General features: G+C 38.8%; 1 protein-coding gene across 1 annotated transcript; it reads left to right on the forward strand.

The window, feature by feature from the left end:
• Window positions 1-398: 398 nt before the first annotated feature.
• LOC139479481 (scavenger receptor class F member 1-like) lies at window positions 399-26916 on the forward strand. Its single transcript, XM_071262328.1, has 6 exons — window positions 399-446; window positions 649-780; window positions 15431-15500; window positions 15819-15842; window positions 18804-19820; window positions 22962-26916. The coding sequence occupies exons 1-6, from the start codon at window positions 399-401 to the stop codon at window positions 23030-23032; spliced, it is 1362 nt and encodes a 453-aa protein (XP_071118429.1). The 3' UTR covers window positions 23033-26916.
• The last annotated feature ends 1028 nt before the right edge of the window (window positions 26917-27944 follow it).

The raw sequence follows: 27944 nt of genomic DNA on the forward strand, positions 1-27944 counted from the left end.
GTTCCATGTGTTACTTGTCTGGCCGGACAAGAGTGGATTGATTACAGACTGCCGTGAAAAAGCGGGAATATTGCTGACTGTCGTAAAACACCACTCATTCCATCAAAATGACCGTGTTTAGCTTTACTAACGTCAACGTCTCGTGGCCATTTTGATTATATTATTACAACTGTTGTGTTTGTGAAATATGTTTCAGAGACTAGATGTTAGTCTACCTTTCCCATTGAACATCAACTTTATGTTCCTAGTACAAAGGTCAAACCTTATTATTTCACTCGTGACAAACGAGAATGTAAATTGATGTATTTGGTGATGAAATAATGTATTTATCGGAAAAAATATAATCCACATCTCACTCGAAGGACATGGAGTGTAAGCATAGCTAAACGTGTTCCTTCATGCCGGAAGTACATTCCGTCTGTCTCAATTGCACCGCGGTTTTCAGAGTAAGATCATGAAGTTCTCTAAGTATATACTATTACATAATAAATGGCACACTTGTCTTGTCACATGTTTAGTTCATTTCGTTTGTCAGCGCCAAACGCGTGCACGTTGGTTCACCACACGGCTACACTGCACAGTGGTGTACGCGATTTGGGCTTTCCTCCCCGCTCCATATATAACCATGCACGTAATGTTGGTATCTAGCATACGGCATACATCTGGGTCACACTCGGGCAGAATGGTAAATTCAGCGAGAAAATTAATCGAATGTTTGAAATGTCGCTGAACGCAATATCATGCACGCAGGCCGCACATGGCAGGCAAGTATCGGGCAAGGTACGTCGTCAGATTACTTTCTTGGTAATTCATTGAGAAGCTCGATAATGTAACTGCGTCATAATGTTGACCCACATAGCTGTCTTTGTTTAGATCTCCTTGACTGCGTTCTCTATTCTTTCGTTAGAAAGAGGGGCCCGAGAATGAACGCCGGCATATTGGCAGAATAGAGTTACATACGTCAACAGGTAAATCCATAATTATAATGATCACATGTAGATTTGTCGGAGATTATGTCATGTTTTGAAGTGAAGTCAAAGGCGTCGCCTTACATCTCCTGCACTGACAATTTGTATTTACGTGAACTGGGTCGATGTTTCTGCTGGTGGACTGAAGTTCGCAAACGCATAAAAAATATGTATCTGTGCTGAGTCAACTACAAAAGAAATGTTTGGGCATTAATACTGCCCATCCCCACTGTGCTGCAAAACAAATATATTTCTCAACACAGCAAAAAAAATGCAGTTTCCGGTATCCGGATACCTGCCGGATACCTCCGGACACTTACCCAAAACGCGTCCGGGTATCCGGTGGCAGATACCATACCGGATACCAGATCCGTGGTATCCGGCATGGACACCTCACCTGAAAGTATGCCACCTGGAATCCGGGTATCCGGCACCGGATACCTCACCGGATACCTCAATCTGGGTGTCCAAGGATCCGCACCGGATACCAAGGATCCGGCACCGGATACCTCATTCTGAGTTTTCAAAAACATGTCACAATTTGGGGGTGCATTTTGTTCAATTAAGTGTGAAACACCTAAATATATATTGGAAACTAACCATGAAAATTGAACATTGCTGAAGGAATCCGGCAGGTATCCGGATGCAATTTTTTGAGATGTCTTAATCCTGGTAAATGATGTTAGCCTGGGCATATCAGATAGCTGTAGTAACATTCTGTTTCATTTTAGTTGTAAATATCCCCTTAAAGTTGAGATCTATGGGCATGTACTTTTGGAGAAGACAGTTTTTTCAATCTTTTTAGATGTTAAGCTGTTTAATGAACAAACATCAGTTCTAATACATGTATGATGATATCCTTAAGTTTCATGTTCAGACTTCCAGATTGTTCTGAGTGAAAGTATAAACTCATCGACTGTGTGCTCACTTGGGCCTTTGGTCCTAGTGAGATGATAATATGATTATTTGTAAAGGTACAAGTACTTGTTACGAGCATACCAGCTTCATTAACACAATATGCGTCACTCTGAGGGTGACATGTACCAGATTTCAATACACTAAAGAGAGCTGTTCCTCAGTTACTGTGAACATTTTTACTGAAAGACATTGAAAGCTAATTTGACCTTCAATATCAGTTGCGACTATTTCAAAAACAATTGTAAATTGCTTCATTCAGTATAATATTGACAAACATATGACAATGATATACAACTACAAACTACATCTCAAATCATCAATATGTGTTTATCTCACGTCACATCAAAATAGTATATATTTTTATGGACCTAGATCTACCTGTAATATCATTCATTTATTAAATCTGTCACATTTCACAATGTCTGAAATACGTATTCCATTTCAATTTATCATTTTTAATCGATAAATTAAAAAATTATTCACTATTTCCCGCGATGTTATTGAAAATAAAATTCTCGGACACACATTTCGACAACGGGTCCACATCAAAGAGCAAAATAAAGACGTTTTAAACAAATCTTTAAATATATTATACAAAGTGATAAATAAAATCAACAAAAATATATCTAAAAGTAATCAAACTTACATCTAAGTTATTATTTCCATCGTTTCGTGCGATCGCGTGTAATGTAAGTCAAATGACATCTCGGCTTTCGTCGCCTTGAATTCTCGGCTCGCACACAATGTTTAATGCAAAAATATATGCATGAAAAATCTTTGTCACAGCTCGTAACCTAGCACGATACATTGGCGAAGTTCCATATTTTTAATATATATCGTGATTTCCTGCTTAAAACGTTCAGATTAACACGATTTAACAAAAATCTTTCGCCAACTTCTGAAATTTATCAAATACGAACTTGGTATCACAGCTATAATTTGATTGGCTGCCTGAGGTCACGTGCTCAAAATTGACCAATCACGAAACTTGTAGTAGATTTCGGCAAGAAAGCGTCATTAGAAACAAATTTTAATCCAATGAAATCGCTTGTTTTAACTACGGAAAAAACCAGGCGATGTTACGAAAGCGCGATTACGAAATGAATGACCGCCGTGTTGTGACAGCAACTACATGTGTGTGACAGTGTCGCCTCAAATTGGATTGCCCACTAATTAAGAATATAAACTTCGCTTGTGGTTCTCTTTTATTGCATGCATGCGCTTCTAAGATCAAAGGTCGATAGTGTGAAAAGTTAACTAGTTGAACAATCGTATTTCCGGGACTTGCCGCGGATGTTTTCAAACAGATTATTAGAACTCCATTCAGCGATAAACGGTTGATTATGCAATGAGAAGCGTTATGTGCAAATGAACAACGAGCAACAATACAATTATGTCTGTGTAAAACTATCAGTAATAAAAGTGTACATAAATTTTGGGAGCCATGCGTTACCGCGCGTAGTAACCGAAGTAGCGCTTTATCGAAGAGCGCAATAGCGAGCGATCACTGTATATGTATAAGAGTTATTTAGACTTCTGCAGGAAAAGGCACATTAGAGAACAAGAGTCATCAGAAAGATGACATAACCCCCCGGCAGCTGTCTGTAAAGTAACCACTAGTAAATGTGCAATTCTGTATGTAATGAGTCAACAGTAGTAAATGTGCAATTCTGTATGTAATGAGTCAACAGTTTAAAGTTCTTTAAGAAGCATACATTGTTTACCCACAAAAGATTCACCATGGTCGCATCCATATGAATGCCAAGTTTCGATCAAATACACAGAATGGTTTTCGAATTCTGCCCCAGAAAGGAACCTCATCCCCAATTGAGTCTATGTCCAACTTCATTCCATATAAATTTAAAAAAATAAAAATTAGAAAAATCCCAAAATATCAAAAGGCACCACTTCAGTATGTGCCTGATAGCTTTGCCAAGTTTCGATCAAATACACTGAATGGTTTTTGAATTCTGCCCCTGAAACGAACCCCATCCCCAATTGAGTCTAGGTCCAACGTCATTCCATAATTTTTTTTTTTTTTTTTAAAATTTAAAAAATCCCAAAATATCAAAAGGCACCACTTCAGTATGTGCCTGATAGATTTGCCAAGTTTCGATCAAATACACTGAATGGTTTGGGAATCCTGCCCCGGAAAAGGAAATGATTACGGATGGACGGACGGACAGACTGGCTGATCGCTATATCACCCAGTATTATATGCCGGGGGGGATAAAAAGTAAGTGATGACCTGTTGCCAGCTTCTATCCCTGCCCTAAGGAAGAGTTTGGCCATTAACAATTTTTTTGTCTGGCTATGACATTGACCTTTGACATAGCAGATCAATGTGTTATTCCAAAGATGTCCAAGCAATGCATGGTTTCATACGATAACTGTGGCTATCAAACTGAGGCAAAATATTGGAAAATCCCCATTTACACACCTGGCTAAAGAAACATAAACAACAAACAAATTATCAATTTCTTTTATTTATATGCCTATCACACATTGAACATTGTTCACATGATGGTTCCTGATGCAGTATGCAATTTCCTCCTATTCTTCAATACTCATAACAGAGTGGGATAACGGTTCGCTTGAAAGCATAAGCAGACCATGCTCACCAGTTCAGAATTACTTGCCCTCAAACATCCTTTTCCTTCTATATTGCCATGGAAAAACAGGAACCAGGATGAGGGGAGGTCAGATCGGCTCTATCCCAGTTGCATTGTGTTAGTAGAATTGTGAACATTCTATTTGGTGTCCACATTTATAGACAAGTAGTCGCAAACGTCATTCCTTTCAAGTGATTACCACATGGCCAAAGACAATAATTTCTTCAACGTCCTTGAAGGGTCCCACTACGACTTGGCATTGGTTGGTCTTCTCACATTAGCCAGACCAGCCTTTGTGAGTGTGTCCCAGCGTCAATTGGGATATAACTTCTTGGTAGGCCCCCATTGAAATAACAGGATTCTCCTCATCGCTGTCTGCCTATCACTTCGGATATCTGGAAGGGTCCTTCCAGACTGTCAACCAGTCATCCGGGTATCTCAAGCTGGACTTCAGTTTCTGCAAAATCATGTATGAAGATTGTAGCAATAGAAAAGAATTGTTGCAACATGTACTTACAGATAAAAGGCAGCAAATTCACTTAATTTATCATCTTTGAGTTTTGTTATATACCAAACATTTGAGATATATATTGTTCCATGCTGATGACTTGAAACAATCATTAACTGACATCTCTTAAAAATGCTTGCCATACAAGCCAAAGTAATAGATGAGGTAGCAAGTGGGCTCATTGATCGCTCGTAATCGTACCCAATAACGTGGGATGTTGTCCATAACAGTCATCATCGGTGCGTCTCGATCGAGCTCATAACATTAATCACTGGTTTGCCTAGTTGAGATTTGAGATTTGATTATTTATAATCCTTGTCATTTAGCTGAACTATTGCTGGATGTGGTGTTAAATGAGTGAAATGGGAAGAAAGCCAGAAGTGATGCAGGTCTTACATGTTTACCAGTTTGATGAAACCCACAAGCAAGTGTATGATGCTACCCTAGATCAAGCCCAAGAGATGCAACTATGCACAGCAAGTTGTGGTGCCTTTGATAATTAGGCCATCCATGCCAACAGGTGATAAAGAACAAGCAAACTGAAGAAATATTTGCAGAATAGCTACATGGACATGATGAACCAAACAGAATAATTTCAAATATTTACCACTCACTGCTACTCTTCTCTTGTTCCTCATGGCTTCCCTTTTTCCATTGATGCTGTGCAGTTGACTGACTCATTCATTCATCCAGACATTCTGCAAACATAAGTAGCATTCACATTACAGAAATGTCCAAACTGTACATGCTGTATATTGAATTCAATTGAAAAGGCCCCAGTTGAGTTTCCAACTTAGAACTGTCCTTATTAAAATATTTCATCCCAAACATTCAGTGATAAAACATAATCCCATATTTAACAACTGTCAAACAATTATTTGACAACAAAGCCAGGATCATTCAACATACACATTACATAGGGAATCACTTGTTGCAAAAAAGATCCTCGCCAAGGTCAGAGTCATTCCATGAAATATTGAATTATTTAGTTATGAAGCTTATACAAAACAAGGACAGTGTAATTATAAAAATATGCTAAGCGTAAAAAAAGTAAAGTCTTTTGTTGCTATTATTGTAAATTATAGTCTGTTTTAGCATCCCACGAGAGTTAATAATCGTTCCTAGATCTTTGTACTTTTCTTCATTATCTATAAAAAGCGGATCTAATTTGGATCATCTTGTTTTGACCACAAATCCATTATGCCCCTTATGCAAATCCTTGTCGTCATAACAAACAGTTGACCATAGTACTTAAAAAGGACCCTTGGCGTTTACGGTAAAGTATGTAGAGCAGGAAAATATCTAAATCAATCCGTTCCATAAGATCTCTGCACAGAAATCATAAGGTCACGAAGCCCTGCTACGTACCTGGCATCCGCATTTGCTGCCAATCGCCTTTCCAAATACTGTTGACTTCCGCGTTGTGGATGGCTCAGAGGAACTTCGGCCGGCATTTCCGTGGTGGAGGTGAATGAGAACAATGTATCGATACACGAGGTAAGCTTATCGTAATCAAGCATCACCGTGTATATCGATACACGAGGTTTGTTTACATCCATGTTCTAAAATGGCGCCCTGGACCGTAGGGGAATATGGGTAAAATGGCTTGTTCCGGGTTAACACAAAGCTGGGCCCCCGTCTCTAATATCACAATATTGTTTGGCGCAAGTTGACGACGCGCATAGGGAGCCGGGAACCAGTTTAACACGACATAAGCTGGTTCCCGGCTCTCTATGCGCGTCGTCAACTTGCGCCAAGTTATATTAGAGACGAGGCCCAGCTTATACACTGAACACGATCGGTCATTTCGTCAAAATTGGCCAAATATTGAGATTGCAGCTGAGGTCATGCTGGCAGCTGAAGTGACACATTAAGGTAAGGAATATGTGAATATTACAATGATCACGTATTAAAGTAATTTACCACATGTAAGCCTGTCACATGTGACACATTAACTTTTAAAGCCAACATGTAAGAAAATGTATCAGGATATAATTATATTTTTATATAACAAGTAGCCTGTCTATCATATGTTAGTATTTGCTTATGTATATAATGAAGAAATATGTTTACTTTAACTGGATAATTTGTATGCTAATGTCACTCACTGTCTTATTTCATATACTCCCTTTACTCTGTGAGATGATTAATAGCCTCAACATATTTTTCCAGATGTGAAGAATCAAGAACAGCTTTAATGACAGGGAAGTTTTGCATCAGAGATCATCGTGAAGTGGAAGATAAGACATTTTAAAGGGGCACTGATCTAACGCAATTCCCCGGGACTGGTTGTTGCCTTTGTTATTGTTTTTTCCCAGTGAGTACCCGGATGTATAGCAGAAATCTAGACTAGTTCGCGACCTCTGCTGCGCCATTCGTAAGCGCATTAGTCACTTTTATGGGTAGACTGAAAATGTTACGTTGAAAAGTACATTTCTATGTTGTTTGGCTTCTAATCCTAAATAATAATCTGTTGTGATGTTTGTAGGCTCTTTTGATCGTCTTAATCAATCAGGACAGATGTTTTAGTCAAAATGACTGAAATATTTACACATTTTATAAATTGCCTGAGAGAATCACATTTTACAAATTGACGGTAATATATACACGCTTACAAAAGAGAAGACCTGTGAAAACAACGTCTATCGCGCATTGAAGAATTTCCCAACCAAGACGTAGAGAAACAAGAACGAATCGGTTCAAATGAAGGAAAAACAAAATGCAAATATCATAATTACAACCTACCAAATTTATGTGTATAAATTTTAGGCAGCTTCCTTCTTCGAGGAATGTATCCGTGAATATCCACCAAAAGGAACAATAACCCACTCGTCTGCAGCTGTACAAAGAAACTTATTCGATTTCACGTGTCTCTGTAACAATCAAATATTTTAAAATATATATATCGTTATGGGATATAATAACCCGTGTTCGTTTCTCAACTGATCACTTAGATTGTTTCAGGTGTTTCACATAGGTGTCAAGTCTCAATGGTCGGCTGAGAAAGCCCACGTGACAACTATTTTCATAACGTCCATGGTTCCTAAAAAATCCATTGAGTGATAGATAACAATTATCAATCAATCAACGTATTATCAGTTAACCCTTTGACCAAAGTATGTTGTTTTTACATCGGCACTTCACGCCATGATATGAGTGTATTCCCTTTGTTTTAGTAAACCTAGACATGTAAACACTCACTCTCGACATATCCACTGTGCAAGATAACAGTGATTAATCAATCAACGTATTTTCTGTTAATCCTTTGATGACTAGGAACGATCCGTTGATTTACAAAAAAAAGTAAATCAACTGATCATTCATCTCTTGCTGGGCTGCCACGTGTATATTACATAACACACATTTCACCTCACTTCAAACCTGGATTTAGATTGAATAATTACCCCAGACACAATAAATGCCAAATGGAAACCTTTGTCAGGTAATCTAAGTGGTGCTACCACTAATTGTACCTGTAATAAATTCATTAACTGAGCATCAAGTAAATAACGACAAATACACGAGTGTAGGGTTATACGAGAAAACGTGGATGACAACAAGGGAGTAGTAATCGTATTATCGACGCAAGCCGAAATCCGAAAATGCTTTCACTGCATGGATACTTTTTATTAGAATTAAACTATAACCATCTGGGGTATTTCCAAATGACGACATCCGATGAGCTCCGCCGTTCTTTTTGTCTGTGTGTTTAAATTAATTAACATGCGCCCTTTGTCGAAATCTTTATAGATCACAGTTAACCAATCAGTGTTTATGCAAAAATGCGTAAAACAAATATTGCCTCCAGCCTCCAAGTTTATTTAGCTGTCCTTGCAGACGGTAGCCCAGTCTCTAGTCCCGCTCAGTTGCGTTGAGTATCATCCGGGTACTCACTGGGGAAAAAACAATAACAAAGGCAACAACCAGTCCCGGGGATTGCGTTAGATCAGTGCCCCTTTAAGGGTATGAACATTTTCACTTGAACTAGCTGAACAATAACCATGATGACAACTTTATCATGGGGGAATTTTTGGTGGTGGGGTAGCCAAGTGGTTGAAGCGTTCACTCTTCGTGCTGAAGACCCATGCAAGTTTGATTCCTGCCACATAGCTGCGATATTGCTGAGTGTGGCGTTAAAACATCAAACAAAGCTAACAGCCGCATACATACTCACATGGGAATTCCAGGTTGAAGTTAGTCCCCATCAACATGATCAACCTATGCTAGTTGTAAGAGATAACTTAATGGATCGGCTGATCAGGCTCGCTGACTTGGTTGATCCATGTCATTGTATCCCAATTGTGTGGATGGATGCTCATGATGTCAATCACTGGATAGTCTGGTCCAGACTTGATTATTTACAGACCGCCGTCATTTAGCGGGAATATGGCTGAGTGCAGAGTTAAACAACAAACACCAACATGATTCTACAACCTGCTCTTGTGGATACCATTTTGAGGATCCTACACATAACTTCTTTTCGGGTCTTAACTATTGCAATATGTTCTACTACATGTGTTTTAAACATATATTTTTTTCATTGGCTTATCTAAATGATGCTCAAATACAAAATAATTATTAATAAAATACTAATTCTATACTATTGCAAACTATCAGTTGAGCAATAATGTAATCATCTGATTATAAGTAGATAATGAAGGAGAAGTCCATATTGATTAAATCTACCTGATTTTGAGATAAATGCACGTACTGATTGATTTATTTCAATGTTTTCCTGTACATAATTTTCAGCAATTCCATATAAAGCTTTCTTATATCCATGCTGTATAATAATACCTATTATTTCAAATAATAGCATAATTTGGACACACAAATAAGTACTGAATGGTATTTTTATAACAGGTGCCACACATGTGGGATAGGTCATTTGACATTAATAATTTTTATGTGAATTTAAATCACTGCAAGCTGATCTGAGTCCTGAAAGGATATGCCTTCGATTCTGTGAAAATGGAAATGATTAAACATCTCCCAATATTAACCATGCTATTACAGAATCTGTTCACTTGTTTGTGTATGTAAAATATTTTTGAACGATTACATCCATCTAATGATTGTTTGTATGTGTGATGTGCCAGTAGAGGTATATATGTACAAGCATGTGCATGTATACGCGTATAAAAATTATGTATGTTTGGCTAGGTACCAGTATTAGTTGTTTTGTGCGACTTGTATATTGGCATCATCATAGTTTCAACAGACAGTTTATGTATATCAAATGTTAAATGTCTTTGTAGGGAGAATTGCATATCAAAACTGTCATTATTTTATTACTTATGAGTAGAACTTTTTAAGTATCTGGCAAGATACATTTCCTTGGTCCACAGAAACATGTTGCCAGTAAACTGACTTGATAAGTAGCATAGCAGTCAGTGGGGTTGGAAACTAACTAAGCCGTCACTACTCAATTAAGTAATTAACAGATAATTGCAAGTGATAATACACACCTGACTCTAATTGCCCTGTTAATCCCTAATCCACCATGAGTTGACATTGAGTTCATCTTGCTAATGAGGTGTTGTGAGTGTAACGAGATGATAAACATCAAAGGTGGGGCAGGCTTTAATCAAGTGTTCTGTAGAAGAGATTATGTCATTTGTTTAATGTTTATTTAGGATTAGCTACATCCCTTGATCCTACCAAGACCATGCTTGAGATTATCAGACAGTTTGTCTGCATACAACTTGATGTCTCAACTGTACTTATTGGATTCTGCCTTGTAGCAAACTATGTGTGTGACAAGGGCTTTGACCACTCTGTGCAGATGCATAACAATGCATAATGAACTTGGGGTATGATTCAATTATGTCACACAAGTCAAAGATGGGTTCCACTGTATTTAGAAACAGACAATAGATGCAATACTGTGTAACTTTATAACAATCTAACGAGTATTCAAATAGGAATACACATATATTTACAATGACCCTTGAAAGGTTCCAAAACCAAAAAGAACTACTTAAATTATGATTACACTTGACCAATATATTTGGCAGTTTTTCCCGTTATTGTTAATCTTAATTAAAGATAGGATAAATGATAAAAATATGATAATGATTTTACTCATGACTAATCATGGGCGGATACAGCTTTTTGTACAGCTATTTATTGTCTTTGGTGGTAATTTATACAGAAATAAAGATTTATTTTCGAAATAAAAAGGGGGGTGCGCACCACAGCACCCCCCCTCTCCGCCCATGCTATTGCCAGCAGCCGAAATAAGGTCCCCTAAATGTAATATATATAGTTTTTAGTCGATTGTTCAGGTGGTTCTTTTCAGTTGATTTTTTGTATCAGTGTCTATTTTGGCCTACCAATTAATGGTAGATATTAATTATCAATAATAAGTGAGATAATTATTTTCAATGTGGCTCCCATTGCAACTGGAGCAAGGAACGATTCAAATTAAGCCTGATTCAGCTGCTACATTTATATGTACTTGCTTCTCTAATCAGTAATTCAATCAGTTGTATAGTGACTTGATATTTGGTGAAAATATCTGTTGTATGAAATCCTAATGTTACTTACGTTTGTATTTGAGATGATATTTGTATTTGGTAGCCTAGTGGGTAATGCGTTCTCCGAAGCACTGGGTTCTGTTCCCCACATGGGTACTGTGTGAAAAGCCCATTTCTGGTGTCCCCGCAGATATATTGCTGGAATGTTGCTAAAAGCTGTGTGGAACTATACTAACTTGCACACTCATTATATAATATTTTGAGATCACTTACATGACTTGTGTGATTGAAAGTTTTGATAATTATGAATACCGTATTCGACGTAATAAGCGCCCAGGGCGCTCTCAAAATTTCGTAGTTTATGCTGGCAGCCTGGAATGTTAATGTACGACAAATATATTTTTCCAGAATGAAATTCCCCATAATTAAGGGTGCATATCACCCACGAGTGTGTATTATATGCAAATAAATAAGTCTTGTATACATTGATCAATTGGAAAGGGTGCTAATTGGGATTGTTCACTAGCCAATATATTAGCAAATATTCCCGTGGGCGCTTATTAAAGCGAGGCGCTTATTACATCAAATACGGTAGTTATGTTTTCATGTATAAGAACCTATTTTATGCAATTTGCATAGCCTTGTTTACCCTTCCTTATGTTTTGATGTAATGCAAACATTTGAGAAAAATTCAGGTAATCCTGCCTTATGGCACTACAGGAATTGTTTTCAGAAGATCAATTACAATTTTGTATTTTCTGTAAAATTTACTGTTTGCTATGGCTTTTTTACATTGGTTAACAGTTGCTTGATAAACTGTCATTACCTTACTCATTGAGAAACCAACTTTTTACCCTTTGTCAATATATGTGTGTTTCTTATATTTTTAATAACAAGATTTTAAAGATGTTATAAATTGTTTCAGGCACCTGGATTTCACAATGACACCAGATCAGACAAGTCATACAAAGGACTCTCAGGGTGATGAATAATCCTCCCCAGAACAACTACCAGGTTCACCTCAGAAAGTGATGATTCTGAATGAATAATGCCACATCAGTGTGATTCTGTAGGTTGTTTTATTACGACATTAATCAAGTCTAAAGGAATTAATACCACAGCAGTGAGACTATGTTTATGTGGTGTACACTGATGCTGACTATACAAATCTGAATGACTTTTGTGGTTTACTGCACAAACATATTGGACTTTAGATATTCTTCTCCTTTGAAATTCTTCTGAGATTTGACTGATTTGTTTATTTAGAAAATGGCATTGAAGCATCTGTTTCTGTTTTTTAATGTTCTTGCAAACACCTTTGGTTACTGAACCAATGAAATGTCATAAAATCAATAAATATGATTTGTTATCTTAACAATTTTTTTTGTTTTGCTTCTTTAAAGAAATATGATATTGATCATTCATAACATAGGTGCTAACATATATCAAATATACTAATGCCCTGAATGTTTTCCTACAATTAATTCAGCTCACTGAATGAAGTTTTTAGTTCCATGTCAGTAGAAAAATTACATTGATATTTTTATGTACCAGTACTTTATTAGGTGTTTTCTGTGGATGCACCCATTTGGGTTAATGATATTCTGTTTCAAACTTCAATGAAACTCGTCTGTCAAGATGTAACAAGTACTGATACAGTTCCAAAATAATCTTTTATTCTCACCAGGAACAAAGGCCCAAGTGAGCACATAGCCAATGACTTTCATTTTTTTTGTCAGAGTGAGTATGGTGTTATGTCACTTTATGAGCAAAATTCCAACAATATCATGATGCGTGATACCAAGCAATGTACCGATGTGGTGAATCGAGCGCTTCAACCACTAGGCTAGAACAAACTGGGAATATGAAGATGAAATGTAAGGATACCATCATACCAGGACTGAATGCTTTTCATTTAATACGCTGAACATCTAAAATGAAATATATATGAATTTGAAAAATGTTTACACCAAAAGTACCTGCCCATTAAGGGGATATTTACAACCAAAATAACACAGAATATTACTACAGCTATCTGCTATGCCCAGGCTAACATTATTTACTAGGAGAAAGACATCTCGAAAAATTGCATCCGGATACCTACCGGATACCTGCCGGATACCTTCAGCAATGTTCAATTTTCATGGTTAGTTTCCAATATATTTTTAGGTGTTTCACACTTAATTGAACAAAATGCACCCCCCAAATTGTGACATGTTTTTGAAAACTCAGAATGAGGTATCCGGTGCCGGATCCCTGGACACCCAGATTGAGGTATCCGGTGAGGTATCCGGTGCCCGATACCCGGATTCCAGGGGACATACTTTCAGGTGAGGTGTCCATGCCGGATACCACGGATCTGGTATCCGGTATGGTATCTGCAACCGGATACCCGGACGCGTTTTGGGTAAGTGTCCGGTGGTATCCGGCAGGTATCCGGATACCGGAAACTGCATTTTTTTTGCTGTGCAAACGTCTTTCTTCACTCACAAGCAGTAGAATCTCCTCACTTATACACAACATGCGTAATTCAAATTTAATATATCGTTGTTATTATTTTAAAAAATCAGCAAATGCCTTCTCGGGTCATTGGAATTTCTGGTTCATCAATCACTGGATGGTCTGGTTGTTGTACAGGCCGCCGTCCATGACAGGAGTACAACTGTGCGGCGTCAGGCAACAAACACAAAATAGTCAAACATGCATCCTTTTTATGCAACTTGTGTGAATGGCGGGTGCTACCGGTAGGGCAGGACATGCTTGTCCTTTTTGCGAACACCTGGTGTAATCACTGGTTTTCAGGGGTCCATTCCTATAGTTTTCACAGCTAGTTTCCCCTTTACGCCAACGGCACTCAAAACACTGCCCGGGGTCCCGCGGCTCTATGTTTGGGAAAATGACGGACACAAGCCACTGAAATGAATCCTAAAAGTTTAGTAATATTCCACAGGTTAGTGACGTGCACATTGTCGACAACAGCCGTCAATCTGCCGATTGTAGTCCAATGTTCAGCGTAGCTAGTGCAGTGTAACTCGATGATGCCCAACTTCCAAGATCCCCGCTCCTTTTCATGTCGTTACCTAAATCCCGTACTTCATAACATCATGTCACATCAACTTTAATTTCCATCAGTAATATCAGTAGGGGTCGAGAGATCTCGAAGTAACTGCGAGAATGGTTAGATTCGATTCGATTCGAAGGGCAAGGTCACAGAATGACAAGGTTTGAGTGTGTGAGTGAGTATGGTTTTACGCCCCTTTTAGAAATATTCCAGCAATATCACGTCGGGGGACACCAGAAATGGGCTTAACACATTGTACCCATGTCGGGAATAGAACCCGGGTTTTCGGCGTGACGACCGAACGCTTTAACCACTGGGCTACCCGACCGCCCCTACAAGGTGTGAAGATGACTAAAAAATACAACTGATATCTTACACGAGTGTAATATTAATGCCGGATATACTTTTTAATGGTGATTATCAGTAAGAAACATGGTACTCAATAGAACGTTTTTCTTTCCTTGTCAAATAACATATTTATCTCATGTTATGATGTATGCTGTTATGATATTTCTGAGTTTATACTTGCTTCATAATGCTTCATTTGAATATATAAAATGGTCGGTCCTTTACGGGCTATGGGTCAGAATCTAGGAGAACTGTGGAATAGAACCTTCAACCAGCGCAACCTGGCAGCTAAGGGACGTAACTCGTGGGTGACGTTTCGGCTCCTTGGTTCAGTACCAAGCGTATCCGCTTGATGTACTTGTAACCAGTTTAGCAATATGTAAATACTTACCTGATCAGATGATTGTTTCTTGATGGACATGAAAGTGTTAGGAAAACTATTATGCCTCTCTGCGAAAATAGATTTTCTTGTCGGGAATAGATGACATTATACAAATTTCATTATATACATTCCGCATTTTGACTTTCAATTTCAGCTCACTCATAATACCGTGAAAATCCTCATGATGTGGAAGACCGTATCACTGGTGGCAATGTTTATTGCTTGTAAGTTAAAACCCTTTAAGAAAATACTGAAGTGTGTTTCTTTCAAGCGGAGTTCTTATTATTCTCAAACATATATATGAAGGTGTTCTGTACATTAGACTAAATCTGCGACACTTTTCTTATGACTTTTAACTTCCTTTATGGAACAGGTAAATGTTGGACAGAAAACGGAATTCCTAAGGTTGTCAACGTCCTATTAAGTTGATTACGTCGGAAGGAACACTAGCAGGCGTCTTTACATCCCCAAACAGACAACAACAAAAACAAAATGATATATAAATTGTCATGGACGTTATATTTCTTTCATTATCGTTTCAGTGATTGTCCTTGTTGTCCTTTACGGTAAGAACATTTCACTATTCATCTTGGTTACCTTGTTGTCCTTTACGGTAAGAGCTTTTCCCTATTCTTCTTATATATACAGACTAGGTATTTGCCCACAGCAACACCTGCACAACTGGTTATTCACACGTAGTGTGACAGATTGTAATTGAACGAGAGCAGGTATTCACTCACCTGTAAATTAGGCCGACTCTCTAATTAGATACTTTCTCTTGGGCGAGTGACATTGTGTATTTAAGAGTAAACTGACCTAATTATAAGAAGAGATTTCACTAAAGGTATTAGTCAATACAGAGAGACAGTTACAATGAATTGCGATCATTACTAATATCATGAACGCGCATTCGTGAACAAATAAAAAATCGTTAACAAAATGTGTATATTATATAACTATATACAATATCTGCTCTTAAGGATCTCACTCAATGAGGGGCGGTCGGGTAGCCTAGTGGTTAAAGCGTTCGCTCGTCACGCCGAAGACCCGGGTTCGATTCCCGACATGGGTACAATGTGTGAAGCCCATTTCTGGTGTCCCCCGCCGTGATATTGCTGGAATATTGCTAAAAGCGGCGTAAAACCATACTCACTCACTCACTCACTCAATGAACATGTTTGTGTATGTTCTAATATAGCAACAGAGCATATACGGTTTAGACATTGTACAACGTACTTGTGAAAACATGGGAATTGTCATAAAAAGGTGTTGTTTTTTCTGAACTGTTCCCAATTTCAAATCAAAAGTGGCAATGCATTTAAAAGTTGCATTCTTGTCCCAATATTCACTCCGTTTTTCATCAATCAGCGGAATATATCACCAATTTTCGAGCATACCCGCACACAAATATTGCCGATGTACATGGTATATACCTTCAGTGTAAAGTACTATATGAGAAAACTCAAAACCAAGTGTACTAATTGTTGGAGCTTGTTATCACCTGTGTGTGTGACCCGGTTACGTATCATAGTGTACAACTTCTCCAGCACAATGAACATAGATGGAAATCAAATGTTCCTAGAAGGGAGGTGATGATAACTGAATCACAAAACAAGTTCAATGGCTTATCCCAACTCGGCATATAAATATGAGGGACAAAACGTCAGAACAACCAAACCTTGCTATTTATTTATCATAAACTAACAATATGTACACACACACATTTAATTTTAATCCCTATACAGTTATGTTCGCCTGAGAGTTGTACGCATTATGCATGTACATTGTGTTGCCACACTGCCACATGTGCCATGCTGAACTGATCACTCTAAACACGATATTGATACACACCGCGTTATTAAGTAGTCCAGCACTATGTCGGCAGGATGCGTATACATGTAGAATCACCAGATTGCAGGTTCACATTGTACTCTTAGGGGACATCAAACCGAACTTTAGCCTGACAAAATAATGCTTCGACTACCACCCCACACATTCACGAAAGCATTAATTGAATGCGCTGTTTAATATCAAGAGAAAAACACAAAGCTTATTTATCTGCCCCATGTATACACTTTAATAGGCAATATGTGAAATACGTCACGTGATATGAGCGATAACCTGACCCTGGCATCACACCGCACAGGACACAATATGGAAGATGTATTTGCATACATGATACAGGTAGCTAAGTCATCAGTTATCACAAATATTGTTTGTTGGCACACGTGACCAAACATACAGTGAAAAGGGTATGTTGAGGTGTAGGAAACTACTTGGGTTCACTGACGACAGTTGATGTACAAAACAGACTAATTATACATTACACATTAAAACTAATACAAGATAACTAGCTGTCTTACTGGCCGTCTGGTCGTAATAGCCTGTACAGTACGTGTGAAAGGGTTGGAATGTACAAGTTCTACTGTTATATCACAATGACACTTCATTATCATATGTTACACACAGAGAGATCCAAATGTTATAATTAGTTTTAATTTAAATAACATGGGAATTGATGTGTCTAATGCAAATGCGTACATAATAATCAGTTTTGTAGGAGTATGTACTTCATATCGTTATCAACACTAACTGTGTGGCCACACTAATCAGGACGTCCCTCCATACATGTACATGCTATGTGTTTTAACCCAAGTACATGTACATGTACATACATCACCTGTGCTAAAACCAAAGTGGTTTTCAGCAAACCACTGCATAAGTATATGCTAGTTGATCATACATCAAATATGCATGTCAATAAGAATATTTAGTGACAGCATTATTGTAGTAGGAATATTTTTACATGTATTTATCAAATGTACCTGCAGTCCATTCACAGTGTAGCATCATAGAGTACTTTGTACATGTATGGAGACGATTACCATGGCCCGCTACGCGTTGCAGCGAGATAGTCCAATAAAACTCCTAATTAGTGCCATAAAGCAATACTTTTTGTAGAAATCCGCGGATTATTCGCAAATTATTTGCAAATTATTTGCAAATTATTCGCGAATTATTTGCAACCTATCCGCGGACTATCCCGCGGATTATTCGCAATTTTAGTGCAGAACTAGACAACAAACTTTTGCGTTGTTGTGTACATACATGGCATTGCATTTAAAATAACTACTGACGAGACAGCCGATCACGCTCGAGGGAATACGCATTTACAGTTCAATGCGCCTTTAAACCTTACTCACTTCCTAACAATATACTGAAATTGACGACAATGCAGGGAAATGTGTTCATTAATGTTTTCATGAAGTGAAATTCTTTACTTCAATCAGGAAAGGTGAAACAGCATCAATCGTTTCATATTTACAGTTTCAAATCAAGCTGCAAATTGCTTAAAACGCTCTTTAGTTGTACTTTAAATCCAACTCGCTCACTCAATACTGAAAATTGAAAATTGAAATAGAGCATATGAAATCACAACGTACCGGAAAATGTCTAGCCGTAATGTGATTCTTTAACGTAATTCTGTCTCTTACAATAATCCACTGTTAATTCTGTTTCATTTGTAGTGAAGTCAACTATCAAATGTGGAGACAACTGTCTTCGAAGCAATTTTGGTACCTGCATCGAATGTGTCGTTGGATGGTACGGTGCTGAGTGCACGAAGAAGTGTCAAGGATGTAAAGATATATGTGAAAAACACACAGGGAGATGTGAACAGTGTCAGGCTGGATATTTCTCAGATGAATGTAATAGACCATGTGCTCTGAACTGTCGTGTAAGTTTTGACGTGGACAGGCACTGTGACCGTGACACGGGGAGGTGCCTAGACGGGTGTGTCCCTGGTAGGTGGGGACATCAGTGTGAGAGACTCTGCACCAGCACTTGTGGGCAATCTCTGTGTGAGCAAGATAGAGGAACATGTTTTTTTGGTTGCACAGACGGATGGTATGGGCGATTATGTGATGAACCATGTCCTCACAACTGTGGTGTCAGTAATGTTGGCAATAGGTCTTGTAACCGGGACACAGGGAAGTGCCTGGAGGGGTGTGATCCTGGGCGATGGGGACGTCAGTGTGAGAGACTCTGCAGCAGCACCTGTGAGCAGTCCGCATGTGACCAGGATGAAGGAACATGTCATCATGGTTGCACCGATGGATGGTTCGGCCTGTCGTGTGATACACCATGTCCAGAAAACTGTCTGGTGAATAGATGCAATATTTTGCAGGGATATTGTGGTCGCTGCAAGCCAGGGTTTATTGGAAGAAAGTGTGACATACAGTGTAGGAATTGCGCAGACAATACTTGCATCTACAACGAACTGCTCTCATCTGTTACTTGTACCAAAGGTTGCGTGAAGGGATGGACGGACGAGGACTGTCAGTCCCCTTGCAGCAACAGATGTCTTGACGAGGAGTGCAACATCAAAGGCACGTGCAAGAGATGTCCAGATGGATATTATGGTGACATGTGTTCTGTGTCATGTGCACCAAAATGCTTAAGGTGCATGCAGATATCTGGAATATGCACTCAAAAGGAGAACTCAAATAACTCGCCCTCCACGTCCATGCTAGTGCTGTCATATGGTGAGTCATCCCGAAATACATGACTGGTTTCCATTTCAATTAATTCCGGTAACAACATCTCATCAGAATGTCTCAGGACGCCTGGTAGAACAGAACATGCCAAACGACATAGGTACGACGTAGGTATGAGCAAGGGCAAACAAACACCTGTAAACAGCAGTAGTAAAACGACATAGGTACGACGTAGGTATGAGCAAAGGCAAACAAACACCTGTAAACAGCAGTAGTAAAACGACATAGGTACGACGTAGGTATGAGCAAGGGCAAACAAACACCTGTAAACAGCAGTAGTAAAACGACATAGGTACGACGTAGGTATGAGCAAGGGCAAACAAACACCTGTAAACAGCAGTAGTAAAACGACATAGGTACGACGTAGGTATGAGCAAGGGCAAACAAACACCTGTAAACAGCAGTAGTAAAACGACATAGGTACGACGTAGGTATGAGCAAGGGCAAACAAACACCTGTAAACAGCAGTAGTAAAACGACATAGGTACGACGTAGGTATGAGCAAAGGCAAACAAACACCTGTAAACAGCAGTAGTAAAACGACATAGGTACGACGTAGGTATGAGCAAGGGCAAACAAACACCTGTAAACAGCAGTAGTAAAACGACATAGGTACGACGTAGGTATGAGCAAGGGCAAACAAACACCTGTAAACAGCAGTAGTAAAACGACATAGGTACGACGTAGGTATGAGCAAGGGCAAACAAACACCTGTAAACAGCAGTAGTAAAACGACATAGGTACGACGTAGGTATGAGCAAGGGCAAACAAACACCTGTAAACAGCAGTAGTAAAACGACATAGGTACGACGTAGGTATGAGCAAGGGCAAACAAACACCTGTAAACAGCAGTAGTAAAACGACATAGGTACGACGTAGGTATGAGCAAGGGCAAACAAACACCTGTAAACAGCAGTAGTAAAACGACATAGGTACGACGTAGGTATGAGCAAGGGCAAACAAACACCTGTAAACAGCAGTAGTAAAACGACATAGGTACGACGTAGGTATGAGCAAGGGCAAACAAACACCTGTAAACAGCAGTAGTAGAACGACATAGGTACGACGTAGGTATGAGCAAGGGCAAACAAACACCTGTAAACAGCAGTAGTAAAACGACATAGGTACGACGTAGGTATGAGCAAGGGCAAACAAACACCTGTAAACAGCAGTAGTAAAACGACATAGGTACGACGTAGGTATGAGCAAGGGCAAACAAACACCTGTAAACAGCAGTAGTAAAACGACATAGGTACGACGTAGGTATGAGCAAGGGCAAACAAACACCTGTAAACAGCAGTAGTAAAACGACATAGGTACGACGTAGGTATGAACAAGGGCAAACAAACACCTGTAAACAGCAGTAGTAAAACGACATAGGTACGACGTAGGTATGAGCAAGGGCAAACAAACACCTGTAAACAGCAGTAGTAAAACGACATAGGTACGACGTAGGTATGAGCAAGGGCAAACAAACACCTGTAAACAGCAGTAGTAAAACGACATAGGTACGACGTAGGTATGAGCAAGGGCAAACAAACACCTGTAAACAGCAGTAGTAAAACGACATAGGTACGACGTAGGTATGAGCAAGGGCAAACAAACACCTGTAAACAGCAGTAGTAAAACGACATAGGTACGACGTAGGTATGAGCAAGGGCAAACAAACACCTGTAAACAGCAGTAGTAAAACGACATAGGTACGACGTAGGTATGAGCAAGGGCAAACAAACACCTGTAAACAGCAGTAGTAAAACGACATAGGTACGACGTAGGTATGAGCAAGGGCAAACTAACACCTGTAAACAGCAGTAGTAAAACGACATAGGTACGACGTAGGTATGAGCAAGGGCAAACAAACACCTGTAAACAGCAGTAGTAAAACGACATAGGTACGACGTAGGTATGAGCAAGGGCAAACAAACACCTGTAAACAGCAGTAGTAAAACGACATAGGTACGACGTAGGTATGAACAAAGGCAAACAAACACCTGTAAACAGCAGTAGTAAAACGACATAGGTACGACGTAGGTATGAGCAAGGGCAAACAAACACCTGTAAACAGCAGTAGTAAAACGACATAGGTACGACGTAGGTATGAGCAAGGGCAAACAAACACCTGTAAACAGCAGTAGTAAAACGACATAGGTACGACGTAGGTATGAGCAAGGGCAAACAAACACCTGTAAACAGCAGTAGTAAAACGACATAGGTACGACGTAGGTATGAGCAAGAGCAAACAAACACCTGTAAACAGCAGTAGTAAAACGACATAGGTACGACGTAGGTATGAACAAAGGCAAACAAACACCTGTAAACAGCAGTAGTAAAACGACATAGGTACGACGTAGGTATGAGCAAGGGCAAACAAACACCTGTAAACAGCAGTAGTAAAACGGAAAGAAAACCAACCACAGTAGCTTAAGCTTGTCATCTTGTTGTCTCTACCAATATCATTCACACATTTTCTGCTTTGAGAACTAGATGTACAATGTAATTATGTTGTCTATCAATGTGGTATTTATCACTGTGGCCGGGTGGGGATATCAGGATGGAACTTTTCCACAGTAACATATGCCTTTATGATCTGACTAAAATGGTCAGGCTCGTTGATTTGGTTTATTGTAACGGCGTGGAACATTGCCATTATATCTTGGCTGGTCTAGACTCTTGTATTAACAGGGTTTGATTCCGTGATGTATCTGGAATCTGTCAGCGGGCTTAAACAACATTCAGTCGCTCTCTACTGACATTGCAATATGACAGCAGCGCAACAAACTGATCGGCAATTTCTTTACTAGCACAACACGCAAAAAGCACATTAAAGTTTTTTACATTGTCTATCGTAATATGATCTATATAAATGTGTTTGTATATACGAATTAAACATTAGAATGCATCGTCATTTGTCAGGATAATAAATGGCCTTTTAATTTACCACATATGTTGCATTGAATGGTTCCTAAGAAATGTGTTTACTGGAATGCTCATCTGTACCTGAATTATGTTATATAACTGATATCAACGGAGAGAAAATCCTAAACTAAAGCAATGATCAGTTGATTGTTGTTACTTCTGTAATTCAAAATGTCATTTGTATTCATTGTATGTATTGTTTGTATTTGACAGGTTCCCTGACTATCTGTCCACGGATCTGGATGTGCATGTTAGCAACGATATGCTACGGACTCCGCTACTGAGACATGTCATTTTTTATATTTTATGTTATTATGTATGTTAAGTATACATGTGAATGAGATGAGGCTACGCTTTGAACAGTATTCCAGTTATATCGACTAAGGTTTGTTAAAAGTGGCGATTGATCCTAATGTGTTGGAACTGGACGGAAGAGGTAAGTAGCAGCCAGAAGTGGGATACGACAGGAACTCAGATACACACATGCACAGTGACTATTATTAGAATTATATGTGGAGCTGTGTATGTTATCGACCATCACCTGCGCTTCTTGTGTTTTTTATTTTAATTCCGTTTTGCAAAGTGCGCCAGTGATGGCAGTGATACTGATTCGATGTCCGCTATCGTAGATAAATATAGCAGCATATAAAAAGTGGTAACACGGAACTAAAACAGAATACAATTTCTTCTTTTTTATTCAGATTGCTACTTAACAACACTTAATATGATTTTAATATTTAGAAAGGCTAAAACATTACCAACATAAGACAAATAACATATACTTATAAGAAAATTACTAATAGGACATTGAACTTGTTATTCCATGCTCTGTCATCATATACAAATGTAGCAATGTTATTATTGGGATAACACTTTCTTTGTTAAGTACAGATTCTAGTACTTTGTTGGCTTGAGCCCCATCCGGGATTCGAAACCACACTGCCAGAGCAAGGCGCCTAATCACCAGCACAAAAAGTCAGCGATCTAACCCACTCAACGACCGAGGTTTCAACAAAAATGAAAGTCCGACAACTGGTCGCCTCGATCACGTACTTTATGTACCCATCTGACAAGTGTTAATTGGCACGGCTTCCATGGCCAAACACTCACCCAACACAGCACTAGAATTTGTACTTTACAAAGAAAGTGTTATCTCAAATATAACATTTGTTACATTTGATGGTGTATTTATAGGCTTATAATAAATATTTGATGTAATTTGATAAAGTGACATCGCTAATGTTTGTTATTATTTCGTATATTCACTATATCATCCTTTATTATCTTTATCATGTTTTATCAATTATGACATAAACTTATCAAAATATAATTTTTCTAAAAAAACCTCGATATAACCTGATAAAGATAAACAACATTGGTTTCAAAGATATAGATCCTTCTTACTGTATCATGTTCCCTAAACCCATTATATTGGGAGTATTGTCTGTGATGAGAGATTAAAGGTTAACTCGCAAAAAGAGTGTTTTTGAGCCAAAGAAGGGAAGTATAGCTGAACACATCATGTCACCATATGTCTCAAATATTATTAATGAGAATGTGTAATGTATGCTGCTTGTTGTTTGCGGTTTAACTCCGTGGTCAGCAATATTCCTATGAGATATTAGCAACCGTTAAACCAAACTTATTTACTCATGGATCAAAACCCGCTTTCAACGCACCGCTATCACATACAAAATTGCCGAGAAGCCATACGACGTAAGAGATTAGGTTGTGTTAGAGAGGTGTAGCATAGAGAATTACTAAGAATAGATCCACACGTACCCTACATTGTGTTGTTGATAACCTGATAGGTTCAGGGTGACGCATGTTGTTCAGCTATCAGCTTGTTCGCTGGTTCAGGAGTTCTCGATTATCTGTGTACATGTACGCGCAGGAGTGTTTTGACAACGGTGTCTTGAAAAAAATACCAATACGCGTGTAGTGCATGTGCTTTGCTATAACTATTAATAAAACGCATTTCAGCATTAACTAAGTACATTCACTTGTTTGCTATAACATGGCAGCCTATCCGATCCGTCGGGTAAGGATAAGACATATTCAGCAAACTAAATACTAAGCAATCCGTGAAGACCCGGGGTAGAACAGATCTTCAGCTACCCATCTTTGCCGTAAAAGGCGACTATGCTTGTCCTAAGAGGGGACTAACGGGATCGGGTAGTAATTCTCCCTGACTTAGATGATCCATGTCATCGTATCCCAATTGCGTGGATCGATGCTCATGATATCAATCACTGGTTTGTCTGGCCTAGACTGGATTATTTACAGACCGCCGTTCTACAGCTGGAATGTTGCTAAGTGATGCATTAAACAAGAAATACACAAACATTAACATGTTTATGCACCACGTCTAAAGCAAAAGTGCAAAAGTGATGCCACCATAAAAAGGCTTCCTACAATGAAATACATCAGGATCTTAGTTCACATAGGGAAATAACCTCAGGGTCTGCAGAGTACAGAAATCATGAAGACGATCTCATATAAATATATGACGTCATTGCCAGAGATTAACCCGGCTCGATTATCCACCGATTCCATTGGGCGTCAAAGTCATATTTTCTATGAATGAATCGATGTAAGTCAGTGATGAGCCAGGTGTTCGCGAAAACTTTAAACGTGACCTGCTCCTACCGGTAGATTGTATGATGTTACAGCCACTTTGAGCTGTGGATCCTATCACTGTAACTGTATGCGAGTCTTTTTTTCTTTTTTAGTGTAATCGTGAATATTTAAAGTCATACATAAAGATGCACTATGTATCTTTGCATACTATTGAAAGATTACGAGATAAAAACGACAGATGACAAACTACCCGAGCTGAAATGTTCAGCTTTATGTTGAAGCGTCTGTCTGTGGTACAATACTTAATTAAACATTATGAATCCAACATTCAGGCGAATACACGTTGTTGGGCCGATGAGGAAAGGGAGATAACTGACGTGACTACTGAAACATATCCTGATGCCTGTAAAGTATTATCTGCAGATATTAATATGTGGATGTGTGTGGTTAAAAGTATATTTTTACTTTGTAAGATATTTCTGGAGTTTGAACCTTCATGGAGTGAGGGCCAAACGTGTGAACGTCGGGGATAATTATGAAGATGTGTCCAATAGGTGCTGAATTAATTTTCTATCTAACTACAGAATAATGTGCACTGTCATTATGGGCACAGAGTCGATAGTTTAAGTGTGCATCATTCGCGGTCATACCTTATTTGTCAGATACCCTGTGGTTAGAGGGTGGAGTAGAGATGGACCCCAGTTGTTAGACAGTGGAGTAGAGATGGACCCCAGTTGTTAGACAGTGGAGTAGAGATGGACCACAGTTGTTAGACAGTGGAGTAGAGATGGACCCCAGTTGTTAGACAGTGGAGTAGAGATGGACCCCAGTTGTTAGACAGTGGAGTAGAGATGGACCACAGTTGTTAGACAGTGGAGTAGAGATGGACCCCAGGTGTTAGATAGTGGAGTAGAGATGGACCCCAGTTATTAGACAGTGGAGTAGAGATGGACCCCCAATGTTTGACAGTGGAGTAGAGATGGACCCCAGTTGTTAGACAGTGGAGTAGAGATGGGCCCCAGTTGTTAGACAGTGGAGTAGAGATGGACCCCAGGTGTTAGACAGTGGAGTAGAGATGGTCCCCAGTTGTTAGACAGTGGAGTAGAGATGGACCCCAGGTGTTAGACAGTGGAGTAGAGATTTAACTGATGAACATTTTGATCATGAAAACAACTTTAATTTGTATGTTCTCACATAATTTCCTTACTAGAAAACTGATTTTTGTCAAGTTACATTTTTTTACTACATTGTGTATATATTGTCAGAGATATCTGAATTGTCACAAACATAGCAGGTTTGCAGAAAGCTGAGAGGTACACCTCGGGTACACTTTAACAAAACCTCTGCAACAAGAACACGATTGGGGGATTCTACCCAAAGTGGCAATATTGACACAATCAAGCTTTCATCATAAAATGAGTTAAGAAATGTATTTGTTTGGGCATAATTATTGTACCCATGGTATAACCTATGTCAATTAGGGTTTATAAACAAATACCCAGCAGCGACATTTGCACAATATTCCTTTATATAAAAACGCGAAGAACATAAGATATAAACAACAAATGTCATTACTACATAAATCTTAAGTAAGGATAAGAATTTATGGATGAAAAACTTCTTTATTATTCGGTGTAGGTTCTAACACCGTTATCAAGCAAGTGATAGACCTGACTTGCTTGGTAACGGTGTTAGAACCTACACCGAAACGTCGCCCTTAATTGTAATAAAGAAGTTGTTCATCCTTAAATTCTTATCCTTACTTAGTACTCCAACTTCTAAGCGCCTATCAAAGAAGTTACATAAATCTTAATTAGTTCGAATTCGAAGTAATCTGAGAATGAGCTTCGCTGTAAGTCGCAGTCTGGTCATTTAAAGTTTGCTAACCTAGAGCTTGATTTCTTCGCAATGCCAAAGAGTAACCGATGTCATTTTGTCACACATTTTATAATGTACAGATTTCTGATGTGTTTTGTTTCGGTTACCTTGATGTAGTAATACATTTCACCTTGCTGAATTATTTAAGTGGCTATTAAAGCCCATGAAACACAATAAAAGTGTTTCCATTTCTTTATTATAAGCTTTATTTTCTCATGAGGTGTCCGACTGGGATATGATCGGGACTAATCCATTTTACCATTTCTTCTAGGGAATCCACAGGGGTTTCCTCGAGAATGTGAAAGTGTCCGTCTTGGTTTCTTACAGTCTCGGTAACATCATACATATGATATAGTATACCCTGGATTTCATGCCTTTACATATACGCGTGTCATTTGTACATGTGAGGTTTAGTAATCACGTCATTTGTTTTGTTTTGTTATCAAATTATCCTTCCTGTTTTCATTTTAAAAAGTTGATCCAATTGTAATATACGAGTCCCCGTCGAGACTAATACGGGGAATGTCAAATTCCTTTCACTACAGTCTGCTACACGCATTCGAACGCGCACTCACACACACCACATGAACGCACTCACCAACTACACCCACTGTGTCTCCCCGGGTAGCTTTGTAAAGGAGGTAAGGGCGTCAATAGTTTCCTTATTTTTAAATGGTGATCTGTTCTCCTCACACAATCCCCTCGCGTCGATGTATTGTGAAAGTCGGGTACCTTTGT

Source organism: Haliotis cracherodii, unplaced genomic scaffold (assembly GCF_022045235.1).
Source record: "Haliotis cracherodii isolate W230 unplaced genomic scaffold, xgHalCrac1.p SCAF_4, whole genome shotgun sequence".
NCBI classification, from domain to species: Eukaryota; Metazoa; Mollusca; class Gastropoda; order Lepetellida; family Haliotidae; genus Haliotis; species Haliotis cracherodii.

Bases quoted from the DNA above. Each gene is read 5' to 3' on its own strand.
- LOC139479481 (XM_071262328.1), top strand. From the start codon at position 399: ATGCCGGAAGTACATTCCGTCTGTCTCAATTGCACCGCGGTTTTCAGA. The intron at 447-648 runs GTAAGATCATGA...GTTGGTATCTAG, and splicing joins ATTGCACCGCGGTTTTCAGA to CATACGGCATACATCTGGGT. The intron at 15,843-18,803 runs GTAAGAACATTT...TTTCATTTGTAG, and splicing joins TGTCCTTGTTGTCCTTTACG to TGAAGTCAACTATCAAATGT.